General features: G+C 36.3%; 1 protein-coding gene across 1 annotated transcript; it reads left to right on the forward strand.

The window, feature by feature from the left end:
• Positions 1-1,122: 1,122 nt before the first annotated feature.
• RGS21 (regulator of G protein signaling 21) lies at positions 1,123-20,111 on the forward strand. The gene is made up of 3 exons (XM_070056203.2): positions 1,123-1,178; positions 5,103-5,269; positions 17,832-20,111. The coding sequence occupies exons 1-3, from the start codon at positions 1,127-1,129 to the stop codon at positions 18,033-18,035; spliced, it is 423 nt and encodes a 140-aa protein (XP_069912304.2). The 5' UTR covers positions 1,123-1,126; the 3' UTR covers positions 18,036-20,111.
• Positions 20,112-20,461: the final 350 nt, after the last annotated feature.

A 20,461-nucleotide genomic window follows, 5' to 3' on the forward strand; every position in this document is an offset into this window, starting at 1 on the left:
TCTGTTTCTGTCTCTTTCATTCTCTCATCCTCTCAAAACTTTTTTTAAATTTTTAAAAATTGCTGCAAACTACAAAAAGAAATAGAATGTGAAAGCAGAGAGATCACTCATACTAGCATATTTTAGTCACTTTGATGTGCAAATGCAAAATTTTATAAGAATAACTAGATATGAGACTATCTCCATTTTATTACCAATAATTTTAATATAAATCTTAAATTAGACCAACACTTCCTATAACTAAGTCATTTGCACATCACAGCTACATAACCCAACATGTTTTCTCAGAGAGGCCAATTCTTTAGATAGATGGGGTTTAATTCATCATGATATGGTTTATTAAGGGGAATAATACATGATATATTCGCATCTCAGAAAGTTTATATCTTAAACCTGATTTACTATTTCTATATCACATTCCCAAAAGTATACCTTTTTCGGAAGACTTAAGTCTATAAATTTTTGGCTGCTTTGGAAAATATATTACTCTATCCTGACTCCTAAATTTAAATAAATCAGTTCAGAACAGAAAGTATACCAGTCTAAGAAGTTAAGCCTGACATGGAGCAGGGCAAATACTTCCTGAAATACCATGAAAAATGTTTTCAAGATCATCACTTGTCAGAAATCCTTAAAACTTTTTTAAACTTTTTTGAGATGCACACAAATGAAATAAATAATGTTGTAGACCGTGAAAACTTAGAAAATAGTTCATTCACTCATAATCATTATTATTACAATAATTATGCAGAAATAGACAAGGTATTATCACATAAATTATCAATATATTCACAGTTAAGAAGAAACTCACTTTTACTCCACAGAACAAATACGTTTTGTGCCTTTTTTTTTAGAATTTGCAAAAATTATCCACAGTGTTGGCTGTTGAATCAATAAATAATTTGGTAATATCAAATTACATCCCACTTCATGTTGCTTTAGCTGTACTCTGTGAAAGCATTACATATTTTTTGCTGATCTTTTGCTGTCTGATTAATGGCATAAAGTTGTTTTAAGCTATGTAATTCAGAAAGTACACATAATTCAAATATTACTATAGGTTATAAAAGAAAAAGATAACAATGCTATTGTCAAGGGTAGATGTTGTTTCTACAGGTCACCAACCATGGAATCAATGGCCTGGTCTGAAAATATGGACACTCTTTTAGCCAACCAAGGTAAGAGCCAACTACAATAGGTTTAAAAATATAATAGTTAAATCTAATCAGTTAAATTCCAAAGGTTTCAGATGATAAAGTATGAGTTTGAACAACATGTGAAGTATAAGATTCCTACAGTCACATAAATGTATAGAATTCCAGAGTCTAAATGCAACTAACCTGAGTATAAGGTACTTCTATAGAAATTCTATACAGCAAAACAAAGGAAAATTCCAAACAGTAAGTCTGATATTTTCCATTTTCTTAGACTATCCTTTAATGTATATAATGACTTCCTTTAATACAAGATGAATGACACCTATAAGCTATTAAAAATTGAAAATTTAAGTAGATCACTTGTTTTATGTGTTCTGTAGGCTAAAATAAAAAGTATTTTACGCTACTTATTTCAATTGAGCTATTCTCACTTTTAGTGAAAACAAAAACTTACTTAAATACACAGCACTCGTGTGTATATTAAAATACATTTGTGGGGGTCAGCACCGTGGCGCACTAGGCTAATCCTCCGCCTGCGGCACCAGCATCCCATATGGGCGCTGGTTCTAGTCCCAGTTGCTCCTCTTCCAGTCCAGCTCTCTGCTGTGGCCCAGGAAGACAGTGGAGGATGGCCCAGGTGCTTGGGCCCTGCATCTGCATGGGAGACCAGGAGGAAGTACCTAGCTCCTGTCCTCGGATCGGCACAGTTCCTGCTGTTGTGGCCATTTGGGGGGTGAACCAACAGAAGGAAGACCTTTCTCTCTGTCTCTGTCTCACTGTCTATAACTCTACCTGTCAAATAAATAAATAAATAATATATATATACTTGTAAAAACACTATATTTAATGGGATGCCTCAATAATGTCATTTTGCCAATTTTAAATAAAAAAAATCTCAGTCTTTATACAAAAGCATTATATCCAATACAGTCACATGAATATCTAGAACTTTCACTTATGTTACAAATAATATACATTGAATATGTTTATAAAGTAGTATTGTTTGTACTAATGCAGCAGAATTTCTCTTCCAAACTGATAAGGTTAAAAAATGGGAAATTTTAAAATATGATTAAGCTGGAAAAACTCTTCAAAGTTGTTTATTTATTTATAAAATTCGGTTGAATTAGATAAATTTTAGACCCTCTGGATTTATTATTCCTAGATGACTAATTCCTGAACATGAAAATAAAATAATTCTGTAACTCCCAAAATCCATCTAAGGATAAATATTAAAGACATAAGGTAAATGTAACTGCATTTTTCCCAAGTTTGGAGTGGCATTTTTTCCTAAATGTATAACCAAGGGGACACATTAGGTCAGCTGAGTCTAACAAAGCACCTCTGCTGGTTGCGACTTGGCAGGCTTCCAAGTGTGCAGCAACACTGGAGAACAGAGGTGGCAGGGGTGTTGTTGAGATGAAGGCAAATTCTTCCGTCTGCACACCTCCTGGGATTTTGTATTTCATGCCCACATAAAATAAAAAAGCCACAGATTTATCTAAATAGCCCTCTGGTTTTGCTTTTTATAATACTAGAGAAACAGCAATATCACACATGTTTTTTGATGCTTTATACTGCTAAATAGTTCACCAAATTACATAATTGTTTTTTCAACTTGAGACTATTTTGCACGTACTGAGCACAGTCATTAGTACAGTTTTCACCCCCTATTACTGCCTTATTCCATTTACATCTTCTGTTGGAGCTAACCAGTAGTAATCCATCCTATGGAGAGTGCTCTCAATGAACGATTTTAAATGTATGAGATTGCATTTGCATTCTCAAATTATGTGTATACAACAGAAAAGTAGTCCAATAAAATATCGGATCCAAGATTAGATAACCATCCTCAGTTTTAGATGTCTGTTTTGAGTCATTCTGTCCTAAACCAGTGATGGAAGGAGGAAAGAAGTCATTAACTGGTAAATCAGAATAGTCCTTCATTGAACTGGAGCACCTGAGAAAGCAACCATTGTTTCTTGATCTCTAACTTCTCGTCTCTTTAGAATGAATTAGACAATCCTAATAAGGGGGAAGGTTTCAAATGCCTAATGACATACATGAAATATTGCACGTATAGATCTATAATATTCTTCCAGTATTATTAAGGCATACTTTATCCTCCATGTGAAATAGATTTTAGCATAGATTCTGTTTAGGTATCTCAAATGCATCATTGTTTGGACCACATTCAGGGAAGTGTTTAATTGACTTTACTAACAGGATTTTTATAACCTAAACTTATGTAGCGGAAGCTTCTTGAGTGTATTTTTAAATTCAAGAAATGTGCAGTGAATTGAATTTTATGCAGTGCTCAGATATTAATGGCATCCATACTCTCCAATATTTCTGATAATTTTAATTGGTACCTGATAACCTTTTGCAGTGATCTGTTATTTCAACTGTTTTATATGGTAAAGAATGTTAATTGAGTTTTAATCCAGTGTTTGTAGACACTTTACTCTTGGCTCCAAAAGGCCTTTTCTGTATCCTCTCTCTAACGTTTAGTTGTGCTTCCTACCCACATCAACATATAAACTGATTTAAGTCCCATCAACTTTTACATTTTCTTCTTCTCTAGTCTCTTTGCTACCCTGTGATTTTCTATACATTCGTTTCTCCTCTAATTTTAAACTTGAAGGATTAAATTCAGCCTGGAATCAGGGCATAACTGCTCCAAGCACATGCATCGGGCAGCTGCAGGAGAAAGCCACCAATGTTTTGGAAGGCAAATCTCTGTGATCGCCAAACACAGTGCTGTGTCCCTCCTCACGCAGATGCAAACAGATACTGCCTGCGGAAGAGCTGTGACTGAGCGACAGGAGTTCAAGGCACAGAGGGAATCTGATGCTCATCTTTCTAGTTTGCATTCTAACTAGAGGCACACTCAGGCCTGAAATATTTAACAAGAATGATCTAAAAAAATTGAGCTTGGGGTGTTCAAAAGACAATATTTGGGGACACATTTTGATGAAGAAAACAGAGAAGGAAGGGTTGAAACAGTTGTTCATGAGTTCTATAGGAGCAAAGAATAATGTTGTAAACATGGTTCAAGTAAGATAAACAGATATGATAACTATGGGAATCCCATATTACAAGCCCTGCCTGCGGTTACTAAACTTCTTTGTTTCATTTTTATTAATTTTTACAGATTCAATAAGTTAATAAATTTACTTAAATGAATATCATAGTCAGGCCAAAGGAAATGAACCTGTAAGCAAGTGGACTCATTTGCATTCCCTGGTCTAAAGTTTCTGGAAAACTCAAAGGAGTAGGAGGAAAATACCACACACAGTTTCCACAGAGAAGGAGGGGAGGCACTGACATTTTGCTTAAGGCAACAAAGCCCACTTATTTGCTGGTGGGATTAAAACTGCTATCTCTTCATAAAGAAGAGAAACATTTTGCTGCAGCTTTTTTGGTATAAGTATTACCATTGACCACTATATTCATCCAAAATCAATAATGTCAGCCCTGCCTCTTTTCTCCAAGCTCAAACCAATGCAGTTTAATTACTGAGTGTCAAGCTGTATTTCTCACCAATTCATAGCAACAAAGACATTTTTACTCCAAAGTCACAACAACACCAAGAACCTAACCTGAGCTCAGGGCAAAGAGTCTAAAAAGGAAAGTCTAGGAAGTTCCCAAAGAAGTAACTATCATGAAAATATTCTCCTAAACACAACGCCAAGACTTTTCAGATCTAGAAAGAAAAAGTCCATAGATAATGGAGCTAATTGTAGAAATATATAGCTAAATATTTGGTGTTTATGATTATTGACCCAATGAGGTTTTATAAAGTTAGATAGATTATATTTATGGGGGTGATAAATATTTGACACTAGATACTCAATAAATGCTTACAGTATATAGTGTGTTCCTTTGGGACACTTTATTACTCTATGTGATATTATACAAAACTTTTTCAAATATATTTTATAGCTGGTCTAGATGCTTTTCGAACATTTCTAAAATCAGAATTTAGTGAAGAAAACGTTGAGTTCTGGCTTGCCTGTGAGGACTTCAAGAAAACAGAAAGTGCAGAAAAAATTGCTTCTAAAGCACAAATGATTTATTCTGAATTCATTGAAGCTGACGCACCTAAAGAGGTAAGTGACCCATGTCAAGCGGAGCAGAGTCCCGTCCTCTGTCAGACCTGACCCAATTGGAAGACATTAAATCCACCTACAAGGCCCTGAGCTTGACACTAGACAACATCAGTAGGCTCCATTAGACATTCCTTAAGATGATTCTGTCTTTCACTAATTCACTAAATATTTTCAACACATACCATGGGCAAGATATGACCAATATTTCTCTCTTCTTGGCACAACATGTGGGCTCTAGGAAAATTGTATGTGATGCCACAAATTAAACAGCTCTAAAGTGAACCCAAGAGAAATTCTACTTCAAAATGCTGACAGATTTCCAGGGCAGTTTCTTTTTCTTTTGGCTCACCATGGAATTAACCAAAGTCAACGTGAGACAGCATTCCTTAATGTTTTTTGAAAAAAAAAAATCAATATGTGAGAAGACAAAGCATCTTCCAAGCAACCACACAAATTATCCATTTTTAGTATTTTGGAGTCCACTTTATGGCATATAGTCATGTTTTACTTTCCAAAGGGAGGTTTTAGCCACCTTCATTTCTTTGATTTATTCATTTCTTTTGGTCACCTTCATTTCTGAAAAATGTGCCAAAGGTGTGAGGCACTGTGTCATGTGTTCCAGACCTACCTGTAATTCCTAAAACTCAGGGGAACACAAAGGGCTTTACAGAGAAGCAAGGAATGACAATGAGAATCTCTGAAGAGCATTCCATCTGTGCAAATCTCAGGACCAAAACCATGATCTTCTTCACATTCTCTTTCAGTTTCAACTGTAAAGTTTAAGCAATTTATATTTTAAAACTGCTCTGGGTTCCTTGCTGGATATTTTAGCAAGGAGTTTTAATGCATAAGCTCTGCTAAACTACTACTACCAAACATAAAGTACTACTAGAAGCCATCTTTCTGCAGAGGTGAAATACTGACATCCTTATTGGTGACAATTACTATATTTTTTTATCCTAAATTAGGATTCATGGTAGGAGAAAGATGGTGGTGGTGGTACATACGGAGACAAAACAGAACTAGATGAAATGCAAAACATTTTCATAAAACCCAGGACATAATGTTATCATATCAATGGTTCAAGTTTTAGATGGACAATAACTGCAGTAGCAGGTATTAGTCTAGTATAACACTGGCCAACACAGAAACTACTGAAGGATGGTCTAGAATTCATAAGTAAGGGAGAGAAACTTGAATTCCCATGGAGCTATTTTAACATTCATTTCCAAGTCACAATAAAAAAATCAATAAATAATTCTGGAAACTTGAAAATACAGCATTTAAGATTTGTCAACTTGATTAATGCTCCACTCCCTATAAGGCTCTGAAAACAACCTTAAAGATATTCTGTTTATTGTGAGACTGAGCTAAAAGGCAGACTTTATGAATCCATCTAGCTAATAATGGTTGTTGCATATGAAAAACCTACTAAGAAATATAATATTTTAATTATAGCAGAATTAAAATGTATAACAAAGTATCAATTTTAATGAGTTTTTTTTTCTCCTAGCCTATTCTTCTCAAATAAATGTTATAGAAATAAGTTTACTAAATAGTATGGTTATTATTTTAGGATATGAAACTCTTATAGCTTTTTTTACCTTGCCCAGCTAGTTAATTTTGACTATGTATTATATTATTAAATTTATGGTTATTCTTCAAGTATTATCACTCTGAAGTATTTATAAAAGCATTACACAGGATATGACAAAATTTATTAATGACAAATATGTTAATATGTAGTATAAAGTATACATCTAATATATATTTGAAATAGTAAGTCCCTTTCCTATTTTTTACTGTTGTTTCCAATCCAAGTCACTGAAGAGCATTTGCCTATTGTATTTTATATCAAATGTAGCCTTCAACATATTTCTCTATAGTCCGTCAGTTGTGTTAAATTTAATACAGCTGTTAGTATGCTTATTCATTAAGCCAGTTTTTTGAGTGCTTGTTCCCACAATGATGTCACAGAGTAGAGACTGATATGTACTAAAAGCAGTCAAATGCACAATAGGAAGTATAATAATAAAACCACAATTAAAAGTTCATTACTATCACAGTGGAAACGAATGTTTAAATCTACTTTGTCAGTAAAGAGATAGATTTGCAAAGGGGTTCACATATAAGATGTGTAGATCACAAAAAATGTCATATTTGTAAAGAGAGCAAATGAAGGAAGTATTTCAGTGTGAGAGTACATTGGTTCAGCGCTGAGGGAAAAAACTCATTATGTCCTGGAAATGGCAGGTATTTGGATATTGTTCATGTGAGCAGAGGGTAGGGAATGAGGTCGAATAAACAGGCAACAAAGGAGAGATAAAGAAATGGTTGGTAATGTTCCAGATTTATCTAGAAGGCACACTTGACAAGACTAGATAGTATGTCTGAGATGTATGTTGGAAAATATGATTTTCATACATAGAAAATTAATTTGATAATGAGATTCATAAAAGACTATTTTACCTGTTCAGCTGTGGTTGTATAACTGGTTCTTCAAAGAATTCAAATTACACCAATTTCCTTGGTAGAGAATCTTAAAATAAAAAACAATGACAAGGTCATGTTTACCAGATATCCATTAAATCCCATTTACTTAATTTCAATTTCTTATGTCTTCATATCTCCATATATATATATAACAGTAATACCTATGTCTTCATATCTCCATATATATATATATATGGACATATATATATGATATATGTATCATAAGATATACATATCTTATGTCTTCATATCTCCATATATATATATATATATAAAAAACAGTAATACTAACTGATGCAATTAGACAATTCACAGGCTATACTAAACTTACTAAATGATCTCTTTCTGTATATTGATTTTATGATGGTTGTCAATTTCCTGCCCTAATAGGCAAAGACTGTTCATAGAAAGTGAACTTTCAGTTATCTATGAGATAATAGTAACGCCAGCTGCATTCATAGCTCTCCTTTCTCTCTGGTTCCTACATCAATAGAGAATAATATGGTATAGCTGGAAGCCTAAGGCTGAGTGATTTCCAGACATATGGAGAGTCAAATCCTGACCTGTCACATGGGTAATCTTGTGGTAAGCTAGTTCATCTAGTTGTGTCTCGGTTTCCTTACCTGAAAAAGTAGAATACATCTACATGGGGTAGATGACAGTGATAGACGTGTCTGAAGTTTATATCATGCAGACAGTTTTGAAAACATTTTAATCTCTTTGTAGTTTTAAATAAGTGCTATCGAATCTATCGGAAAACAATCGTTAGCTAGCTTCCAAGAATATCTGATGACAAACCACTTTAAAGGACTTGATGAAACTGTAAATGTGAATGCTTGTTGTAAAAGCACCTTACCAAATCAGCAGGCTTCAATAAAAAGAGTTACTCATTGCATAAATTGTTCCCAGATTGGCTCAGGAGAAAATATTGCAGGATAGATAGAGGGAATCAAGGCAAGACAGAAAGAGAAAAGGATAGAAGATTAACAAAGAACCAGCCAGCACATAGAAGTGCTTGTTCCACCAGGAGGGAAACAAGACCAGTACTGTCTGGCTTTGAGTGTGCATGGTGACATCTGTACTTTCTTGATCCCAGTGATTTCTGGATTATTATCTATTCTTTCTTAAAATAAAAATATGTCTGAGAAAGGAAGAAAGAGACACAGAGTGGGAAGGTGACAGTGAGAGAAAAGCATGGCCAAAGGAACTGCAAGTAACACCTCCACAGTGCATTTGTATGGATCATCTCTGATCTCATGTTCACTTTCTAGGGAGGCATTACAGCCATCCACAAGGTACAGGTGAAAAATGAACTGAGTCTTTGTGATACAATGATGGGCCCTGCAATCATTAAGATCCATGGGAAGGAAGGTCTTCAGGTCACACTTAACAGCTTCCAAATTTCCCTTGATCTATTATTTAGGCATTTGTCACACAGCGTGGGAACCTTAATGTTTATGCTAAAGGTAGAAGTATAAAAATTCTCTGGTCACACAGCATCTATCTTTCTTTCTAAAATAAGTTTCTCTTTTCATAGTCTAATTTGTATAACTTCTTAGACTTTGAAACCCAGATTCAAATATGGTATTAGAAGGGAAAAAAAAGTGTCAGGAGTATTTCTTCTACAAAAAAACAGCATTTCTATTATAAATCTGCGGTATCATTCTGGCCTTCAAAAAAAACAATTTCTGCACTTCAGCTCGAAGACGAAAAGCTAAGGTGTTCTCCCAACTTCCGCGTGTCCTGTGCCACTGCACTAACCTTGGTGTAGCAGGCTGTGGTTGCTAAGGACCAGTCAATCCAAGTCCCTTCCAGCCACGCCAGCACTGCTGTAGCTTGTATGCATCTATTTTCAGCGATCTGTATACGTTAGGATTTCACATGTGTCAGCTCCTTCAGCACCACAGACATTGCAGAGGCATCTGGTTTCTGTTCAGTGCCATCTTTGCTTTGACTTCTTGTCTAATTAATCAAGATGGTTTTAAATTCTATCTTTTTTTCACTTTTCCTGCCCAATTTAAGGTGTTAGTACTATCTTCCAACTTGTGTCATCTATTTCAGTCTCCAAAGCCAAAGATAACAAAGGATGGCATGAATAGATTTCTTCTAACTGTTGCAAACTCTGGTGTTCTCAGTTTTAATAGCCATCCTTATATTTGTTCACCTTTAATGATGCCAAAAGTGAAGTCACACCAGAGGTGTCAGAAGTGATTAAATTGAATTAGGTAACCAAAAAACATGATTATAGATGGCTTGAATTTGAATGGTAATTTTTAAGGTCTAAGATGTCTGCCCCATTTTTTGTAAGGTGTTTTACTTAGCCATGCACACACTCTTTGCATAATGGCAGTCTCCTGCTACACTATACATTCTGAATGAGGAAAGCCTATCCAATTTGAATGTGAGAGCACAATTGAAAACTTTTCATTCAAATTATGTAAAAGCATATAAAACACAGTTCAGGGTCACAAGAGAGCCAAGAGATCCACTTTAAAATGTATCCTTGCTAAAAGAATTTTCCAAAAGTCAAACGAATTTAAAATTGCTGATGTAAACAAAGGAATTCGGCTTGCATGACTTTGCTTTTTTAAATTTTTATTAATATAGAGAGAACAGAGTGCATGTATCTCATAGCTACAGTTCTAAAATAATCACAGTTCCTTATCGCAGCAGCCCCCCTCCTTCCTTCCTTTCTTTTTCCCCTTTAATTTTTGGCACAACTTTCAGTTAACAAAAGCAAATGGGTGTTAACATATACTGGATCTTTATAATAGAATTGTTTTTAAATAGCTACCCTGAACACCATTCAGAAAGCAGTGCTTTGGAGGCGGTGGATTGTGTCAGTGTCAGCTCTGTCAAGGCCTTTTCAAGAACGACAGGACTTAGAAGCCCCTGAGCGGTTGTGCTGACGTCTCAGCTGCCATTGCCTAAGAATCACAACCCTGTGTCTCGTTTTCTGAAACTGGCAGCAGGATGATTTCAGATATCTAAAATAATTTATGACTTTTTGAAAAATAATCAAAAAAGATCTTGTGTTTCTCAAAATTCTTGAAATTAAAGAGTATTTATACAAACAAAGTCCCTATTTAAATCAATAAATACTATAGCCATAACCTTGTTTACTTCATTAACTGATACAGTGTTCAGCCCACACTCTGAACCTAACAGTCTCAGATGCTGAGAAGGTCTCAGCTGCCTTAGAGCTCCCGAGTAGTTCCTGAGTGCCTTGAATCACGTGGTTCTGGAGGGTCACCTCCTAGCAGGTGCCTGTTTCCAACAGACCTGCAGCTCGCTGGCTCATCTGTCTTGTCTATGGAAGTACAAGTTTATCCAAGAAACCTCTGGTAGATCGCAACCAAAACTCACATTGGAGATGAATGCAAAGGTTGGGATACAGTTCACATACACTTCCCCTGGCTAGGAGTGACTATGGTAAAGGAACACACACACACACACACACACACACAGGAGGGTACTTCAAAAAATTCTTGGAAAGATGGACTTCAAAAACAATGCACATTTTCCATGAACTTTCTGAAGACCCTCTCCATGTATTTCCCAATGTTTTTCTTTTTCTGGTGTTACTGAATCTTCAAGGGAGTTGAGAAGAAAAGACAAGACCTTGTGTTGGCCTATCCCCATATGTCACTAGAATTGACTTCTAGGGAGAATTTATCACTTCCTCTTAGTGGAAATCACTTCAATTGGCTTCTGGAACTGGATTCCCTCCTCCCTTACAGAATGCTCCTTAGAAACTGCTTTTGCTATTTTGTGTTCATAACCCCACGTGCATTAGAATGAGAGAAGACAGTTTTCAATCACAACGATTCTTCAAATAATGCATGGAAATGTGTGTTATGAAAAACCTGTGCACGGATTTCAAACTTGTTCTTGCATGAAAATAAGTTTATCTTTTAACTCCACTTTGCCACAAACTTAACTCCATTTTGCCTTTCCTACTTTCTGCTCATACTTACTCTTCCAATCTTATAACTTTAAAAACGCATCTCAAACTTAATTCAAATCTGAATCCTGATTTTCTGTCCAAAACTTTCTTCTACCCACATAGACAATAGTCATCCCTTGACTCTTCTCTTTCTCAAACTCCATATCCAATCCATTAACACATTCTGTCATTCTTTAAGGTATCTCTAGAATGCAGCCATTTGTAAAGATTTCCTCCCTTACCCTAGTGTGTAACGACTCAATCGCAAGCCTCATCTATTCCACTTTCTGAGTATCTTTGAAATGTATGCACTTTCTTAATTTCCTGGGACACTACCCACCTGATCCACTCAAAACTATCCAGTCGATCTTCTAACTTCTAATGGTTTCCTGACTTTCTCCCTTTATCCACAACTAGCTATTGCACTATGTGGGGGCCAGTGATAATTCCTTAACATGACCCTAGCAGGTTCAACATCCTTTGATACCTTCAAGGATCTCCCTCCCAACTCTCCCTGTCCTTGACCTCAAACCTATTAGGCTTCTTCTAGTTACTCTCTCATGTACAATTCCCTTTTTTGTCACACTTCATACTCAAAATAATACTTCAAAGATCAACTTAAAGTCTCAATCCCTTCACATAGCTTTTCTTTCACAAAGCATTTTAAAATTTGGATTGATTTCCAAAGTATGCCTTCCTGGCTGACTTTTTTTTTAATCATCTTTTTACCTTCAGCTCTTATCACAGTCCCTAAGCACCTACTCAATAAATATTCCAAGTGAATAAATTCCAGAAATAAGAGATATTTCCAGATACACATTAGCCTTTACTTACCCCAACAAATGGGGATACATTATCCATCATATAGTCCTATTTTGGTACATTAAGCATTCAGCAGCCAAATGAAGACCTAGATCATCAGTACTAATTTTTTTTAAAAGCTTTATCTATTTATTTGAAAGGCAGAGTTACAGGGTGGGGGGGGGGGACTAAGAGAGGGAGACAGAAAGGGAGTGCTCTTCCATCCACTGGTTCACTCCCCAAATGGTCACAATGGCCAGGTCTGTGCCAAGTTGAAGCCAGGATGCTAGAACTCCACTCAAGTCTTCCATGTGGGTGACAGGTGCCCAAGCACTAGGACCATCTTCTACTGTTTTCCCAGACGCATTCGCAGGGAGTTGGATCAGAATGAAGCAACGGGACTTGAACAGGCACTAACTACTATGGGATACCAACATTACAGGCAGCAGCTTAACCTGCTGTGCCACAACACCAGCCCCAAGCACAAATATTTATAAAAATAATTTAGTTATAAAGTTTATACCATTGCTTAAAATATTTTGCCATGGCAGAAAATAAGACACTACTTTGAAAAAGAAAATGCAAGGTACAGACCATGGAATTCAGATCTGCTCTGTCCTGTTAAGGTATATGTGGAGGACAGGGGATTCATTGAAGAAATATAGAAAAGATAGTAAATAAAAGGTTGATTCCATGTTGAGAATTACTGGATTCCCTTTGTGGTAACAAATATACCTTCCTGAAAATCAGACTGTATACTTCACATTAACAGAAGTTGTTTGTCAAAATCTGTTTAAGAAATCAAATTTGTCGATTGGAAGCAGTTCAACTTAAGCTAAATCACTTATTAGGTGGAAAACTTGCACAAGATACACTTTTGGATACAAAGGGATTTTAGAAAGTGAGCCAGTATAAAGAAAAAAATGCAAGTGTTTAGGGACAAGATTAGTTATAAATGCTTAACCTGGAAAAAGAGTGACAATAAAAGGGATCACTGTGATATTACAGAAAAATATCAAACTTTTACATATATACAGACACACACACACACACACACACCAGATGAGAAATCACACAGAAAAAAGAGGTGTCAGAGATGATTCCTATGTTTCTAGCTTGAACAAGTTGGAGAAAAATAATGACATTTATATAAACATGTGGGTGTAATGTTTTGTCACTGACATTAAGCTGAATTGCCAAGACACATCTTCATAAGACTACTGATGATCTCCTGGGAACAGTAATTCTGCTCATCACTTCGCTATCAGTAGCTGATGTTGGCAGTTCCTTGGCAGGAAAACAGGGAGTCAGAAAAATAAGAGTGATAATTCAAAAATACAAATGTATTAACTAATTATCAAAATGTTGAAGTGAAATGTATCTCTTTAAAACTTAAATGTGATTTAAAACAAATATACAACCATGTGCTCATTTGACTGAGGTAACATCTACTTATCAAGTCCTTACACTGTTCAAGACTCAGTGCAGAATGCATAAAATATAAATATTGTCTCAGTAACACAAAGTTCTCTGAGAAGTCAGAAGAGAAAAAAATTCACAAATAACTTTGTGTGGTAGATGGCATTGGGATTTAACCTTAGGCACAAAAAGAACAGTGAAAGACTTAGGTGAAAAGAAATGACCTTAAGTTAGAGTGAGGATGGTATGAAAAATGTTCAGAGGTGGGAAAAGCAAGGAAGTTGAAAGCAATTGTCTCACTTGGCAGAAAACAAAGAAGAGAAGAAATGTGTAAGTTGAGAACACATTGTAAGGTCTGTGAGTGTCAAAATCAGAGCTATGGACTTTTATACAAGATGAAGGGTTACTGTAAGTATTCATTCTGGTTATATTAATAACAGTAATAAGGCAACACCATGAGGCAGGCATACACTGGTCCTACTGTCAGTAAAAATGCCCCTGATGAGTACCTGAACAGGTTAAGTAGCTATACTCACCATTATGGGGGACGTAATATTAAACAAATAATGGATGGTGCTTTAAAAATACTGAAGGCTGATGCTGTGGCGTAGTGGGTAAGCCATCACCTGCAGCGCCACCAACCCATATAGGCTCTGATTCGAGTCCCAGTTGCTCTAATTCTTTTTTTTTTTATTTTAAAGATTTATTTATTTATTTATTTGAAAGAGTTACACAGAGAAAGGAGAGGGAGAGAGAGAGAGAGAGAGAGAGAGAGAGAGAGAGAGAGAGGTCTTCCATCTGCTATTTCACTCCTTAGATGACCACAACGGCTTTAGCTGCACCAATTGGAAGCCGGGGCCAGGAGCTTCTTCTGGGTCTTCCAGGTGGGTTCAGGGGCCCAAGGACTTGGGCCATCTTCTACTGCTTTCCCAGACCATAGCAGAAAGCTGGATCGGAAGTGGAGCAGCTAGGACTCGAACTGGCATCCATAAGGGATGGTGGCACTGCAGGCAGCAGTTTTACCCACCACGCCACAGTGCCGGCCCCCAGTTGCTCTAATTCTGATCCAGTTCCCTATCAATGTGCCTGAGAAAGCAGAGAGGATGGCCCAAGTGTTTGGGCCCCTGGACCCACATGGTAGGCCCAGATGAAGCTCATGGCCCTACATGGCACAGCAGCTGGGGCTGGGCCAGGCCAAAACCAGCAGCCAGGAACTTCATCTGGGTCTCCCATGTGCATAGAAGAGGTCCAAGCCCCTGGGTCATCCTCCACTGCCTTCCTAGGCACATTAGCAGGGAGCCAGATTGTAAGTGGAGCAGCCGGGACTTGAATTGGCACCCATAAAGGATTCCAGCACTGCAGGCAGTGGCTTAACCCTCTGTGCCACAGTGCCAGCCCAAATAAATCTGTTTTTTAAAAAAGAATCAGCAACATAATCAAATGCAGGAACATGCTCTCCACAGCACAAGAAACAGGCTTGATAACAATCATTACTGATGGCTGTTGATTCCCACTATGAAGAGGCATGATGCTGTACAAGTTATTCTGATGCCAGTTCCCTGCTCCAAACCCTTCAGTGTCTTCCTTGGCTTCTAGTAGAAAAACCAGAGCTCCTTATCGCAGCACAAAGCTCTTCAAGACCTGGCCCGGCCGGCGCTGCGACTCACTAGGCTAATCCTCCACCTGTGGCGCCGGCACACCGGGTTCTAGTCCCAGTCGGGGCGCCGGATTCTGTCCCAGTTGCCCCTCTTCCAGGCCAGCTCTCTGCTGTGGCCCGGGAGTGCAGTGGAGGATGGCCCAAGTGCTTGGGCCCTGCACCCCATGGGAGACCAGGAGAAGCACCTGGCTCCTGCCATCGGATCAGCATGGTGCGCCGGCTGCAGCGCGCCGGCCGCGGCGGCCATTGGAGGGTGAACCAACGGCAAAGGAAGACCTTTCTCTCTGTCTCTCTCTCTCACTGTCCACTCTGCCTGGCAAAAAAAAAAAAAAAAAAAAAAAAAAAAAAAAACCTGGCCCGGATCTCCTTTTTCAACCTCATCCTTTTTCACACACCTCGCTCCAGCCGTCTGAACATAAGTGGCTCTTCAGAAGCTAACAAACTCTCTTGCACCAAAACTCTGCATTTGTTGGCGGGTTTTGTTTTTCCTGCCATAACATTTTCTCCAACATTTCTTCAACAATTCATAACATTCTTAGAGGAATGGTTTCTCTTCCTTCAGCTTTTGCTCTAAAATAACACTGCTAATTGTGTTGTTAGTCGTCTTTCCCCAGAGAAAGAGAGGATTTGGCACATAACAGACACTCATAAATATTTGTGGAACCAATAAGGCAATGACCCATGTCCCCTTTATTCCTCTATCATATGACTCAAAAACTCCCCAGAGATGGAAAACGAGCAAGCAGAGCTCATAAATGTTAGGGTAATACACTCAAGCTACAAAGTCAGAAGTGTTAGGAGGCATATTGGAAAATGATAACATTGTTTTTCTAAGGCCCTGCACCATCTTTCTCCCTATGGAGGGATAATCAATTGTAGGCTATGAGGCATTGAAGGAGTTTCAGCATCTGATCTTGAACGAAAGGAATAAAATCACAGGTGCATCCTGTGATCAATGGGAAACTGAAATCCCTAGTGAAATAAACATCTGTGAGCAAATAGCGGCTTTCCAGTGATTTTTTTCTGATTAAATTCTTGTTGTCTTCTTTCTAGAATAATATTAAAATATTTTGATATTTCTAATCTCATTTAATCCTTAAGACACTTTAAGGTAGGTGTTATTACTGTTTTCTTTCACTCCATGGAAATTGAAATTATAGAACTTGGTTCATTCATCCAAACAGCAAGCAGCTGAGGGGGGATTTGATGGCCTATAGTTCTATCTGCCCACAGTTAAAACCTCAATTTTGTGCAGCACAAATTTTCATTTGCAGTCTTTCTTCTATCAGATCCCAAAATTGTGGCATTTTGACAATGTCTCCCATTTTACCAAGAGACATTTTACTTGTATTCAATAATTATTTATGGATTGCTTATTATGTGGTAGATATTCTACTAAATGCTGGACAATAGAATGAAGAGTAACAGAGAGACAGTACTACCCTCAGTGAGCATTTGTTTTTAAGATTAAAAACTTCATGAATATTTTCAGTTGAAGTTGTATATCTTAGATGTGAAAATTTCTGCTTCTTAAAATATATCCTGGAATATATATAAAATTGGGCATATATCTCCATAAGAAGCCTTAGGGAATTTCACATATTTCAAGTAAATTATATGCCAATATAACAGATCTCCATTATACCATGTCGGGGGTACCTATGTTTGACAGTGGTAAAGGAGTCAAGAAGATAGACGACACACAGACAGGCAGATAGACAGACATTCTGTGGGAGGTATGGGGGTCAGTGATGAGAGAGTGTACTTGATAAGTTTTGGTAAAGAGAAAGAAGTGCGATTTTGTGGAGAGCAAAAAGAGGAGCTATAAAGAATGGGAATGGGTGAAAGCCAACCTTGTAAATTCTGGTTATAGTTCTGCCTATGGAAAGCACATTTTAGGTATTCATGTCAAATTACCAGAAAAAAAAAAAGGTAAGTGGGAAAAGAAATTTAAAATCATAAAGTCTCTTTCTTGCTATTCCACTTTGCTTTCTATATCTCTAAGTAAGGTATCATCTTAATTACTTTATACCTCAATGCAAGCCCTCTTGTGTTACGAAAAATAATGAAACCAGGCATGTGCTCTACATCCCAGAACAATCAGTGCATGATCTTTCTGTTGTTTTGCATCAGATTTGCTTTTTGTGCTTAGAAAAAATTCAAATAATATGTGTATCTGCCAACTGAATAGACTGTGTATCCTTTGATTACACTAATCTGATGATATACACCTTTATTTTCCACAGATTAACATTGACTTCAGCACCAGGGATCTCATCTCAAAAAATATTGCTGAACCAACTCTCAAATGCTTTGATGAGGCTCAAAAATTAATTTACAGCCTCATGGCCAAGGATTCTTTTCCTCGATTTCTAAAGTCAGAGATTTATAAGAAACTGGTAAACAGCCAACAGGTTGGAAGTCATAAAAAATGGTTCCCTTTTTTGTGAAGAAGGTAAATGATAAACTAATAATCACTAAACTTCAAGCCCAAAATGTTTTAAATATACGAATAAAATATGAGGTGTTTTAGGGCATAGAAAATATATTTTTACCCTCACACAGGAGTACATTTTTAAAATATCAAGCCTGAAATTTTAATCTTACTTAGTATTTATTCATCTTATCAGGCACTTAAAAATCTCCTACTGAGAGTACAGAGACACTTTATAGAGACATAATATCTTGAACCATAATTGGGTATTCTTATAAATTCAAGGAACTACAAATCTTCATGTTGCAGAGTGTGAGACTGTTTAGCATCATGTACGTGATTTTAAATATCAATGGAATTATTCAAAAGCTCACTTCTGTGAAAAGAGAACTTTTAAAACAAAACACAACTTTCCATTTAGTGCATTCAACTGTTTCTTTTTAATTATTACTAAAAATGTCTTGTTTCTCCAAGCTACTATGGTTCTCAAATTATTTTTTTAATTGCAAGACATGTATGCATACCTACATGTGTGTCTTATAGCTATACAAACCAAATTTTTCAAAATATATCATTTGGTTCAATCACTGGCATCACATAGACTTATGTATGAAAAGGGTCTTGAAAATGTAAATATTGAGCTTCTTGTATAAATAGGAAAATAAAGGAAAGGAAAAACATGATAAGTCATTGTGTAATGTACCACAGGGTAGTGATCTGCCCCATAAATAAGCAGCAAATATTGTAACTTCACGATCTACTCAGTCGTGAAGTTAGGTATCTGCTCCCTGATTCAGCACTGGGACTTGTTTATAAAACTCAAAATTTTTAAATACATTAATTTTTACATGTTCCTATATTTATTTTTTCATATAAACATTCTGTCAAAAGTATGAAAAATTTCATGTCAATATAATAAGCCATGGTCAACACAGCATATATGCTTCCCTTTTATTTGCACATATTTTATTTGCACATATCTTTATGGATATTTATATTTGAGATAGTTTAGCAACTAAAGATTGAAAAAATGGCATGCTTTATTTTGTATTTTCACAAATTATTCATTTGATAGACAAAATTTTGTCTCCCCTTCCTCATGAAAAATAAACATTTAAATATATGCAAATAGAATATTCCTGTGCATTTGCGAATTCTTTAAGGGATGCCACAGACAGGATACAAACTGGTTGTGAAGTATTTAGTAAGCCTTAACGTGTGCATGGCAGAACCAAGTACACACTTATACACGAACCAGTTACTACAATTAAATACCAAAGCGTAATTCCTATCCTCAGATAGTTGAACTGTCCCTTTATAGTAAGTGTGCAGCTTCTCTCTCATTTTCATGGAGGCAGACGTCATGTTCAATGACTGCCTCTGAAAGTTTCACTAATGATGTGAAGGAAGGCACAAATCATACTTTCACCACCCAGAAGCAGCAGGTGCCTGACGGTGCCTAACAGTACAGCAGGTGTCAAAACGGTTTGTTGAAAATTGGATGTTAAATGACCTGTAATAGGATCTCAACAAAATACCCTCAATAGCAGAGCCTCCTCAATTCCCTCCCCACCCAAATGACAATGCTTGTTTCTGACTTGGACAAAAAAGAAAACAATTTTGGAATTCTTGGAAGTAAGAATCTCCAATAAAATACCAGATTTATATCTTTCATATGCAATTCTATTTATGTCTCTTTCACTCCATATGTTATTTTATTTCACCGGTTATCACTGATGAGTGTTTCTGGATGAAATTTTTAAATAAAAAGATTAATTTCCAAAAAGTGCATAACAACACTGAAATTCCTGATAACATAGGATTCAAGGACTCTGTAATGTCTTTTTCTAAAAATGTTTCCATCAGATTTAAGAGATGTTTACAATAAAACATGAATTACAAAATACTTAAGTGGTAAAACATTAATTACAAAAGATTAAAGTAGAAATGACCCTCAGGTGGTAAGAGTTCTTCCAAACAGAGTTTTCCACTTGCTTCTAGTTCCTATAGAATTTACGCTTACCATCTCCTAAGTCAGACCTAAAGTTAAATGATACATTTCTGAAAGAATCTTGGCTTCTTTAACAATCCATTGTGGAAACATAATCTATGAATTTATCTAAAATCCTTTCGAATTTACTTGTATTTCAAATAGTAATAGTTTCATCAATCATTCCAAGTTTATAGAAATATAGTTTCTTGTACTTGTCTAGAAAGTATCTTTTTTTTTTCAGCCTCATGATATAATCAACTGACTTTTCTAATACTGGTACTATGCTGTAAAAATCTAAAATCTTTAGGTATTACAGACATGATCTAGTCTCAAATTTTGCCTTCCTAAACTTCTTTGTGTCTTTATTTTTAGAGTTTTAGTTTTGGTCTGTCTATATGTACAATTCATTCCACTTACCTTTAAAATTTCAGATCCTTTTCTCTAGTTTT

Source organism: Oryctolagus cuniculus, chromosome 13 (assembly GCF_051225735.1).
Source record: "Oryctolagus cuniculus isolate XC-2025 breed Fujian yellow rabbit chromosome 13, ASM5122573v1, whole genome shotgun sequence".
Taxonomy (NCBI): Eukaryota; Metazoa; Chordata; class Mammalia; order Lagomorpha; family Leporidae; genus Oryctolagus; species Oryctolagus cuniculus.

Excerpts from the sequence above, each read along its gene's own strand:
- RGS21 (XM_070056203.2), top strand. The coding sequence starts at position 1,127 with ATGGAATCAATGGCCTGGTCTGAAAATATGGACACTCTTTTAGCCAAC. Across the intron at positions 1,179-5,102 it reads CACTCTTTTAGCCAACCAAG|CTGGTCTAGATGCTTTTCGA; the intron begins GTAAGAGCCAAC and ends TATATTTTATAG. Across the intron at positions 5,270-17,831 it reads AAGCTGACGCACCTAAAGAG|ATTAACATTGACTTCAGCAC; the intron begins GTAAGTGACCCA and ends TATTTTCCACAG.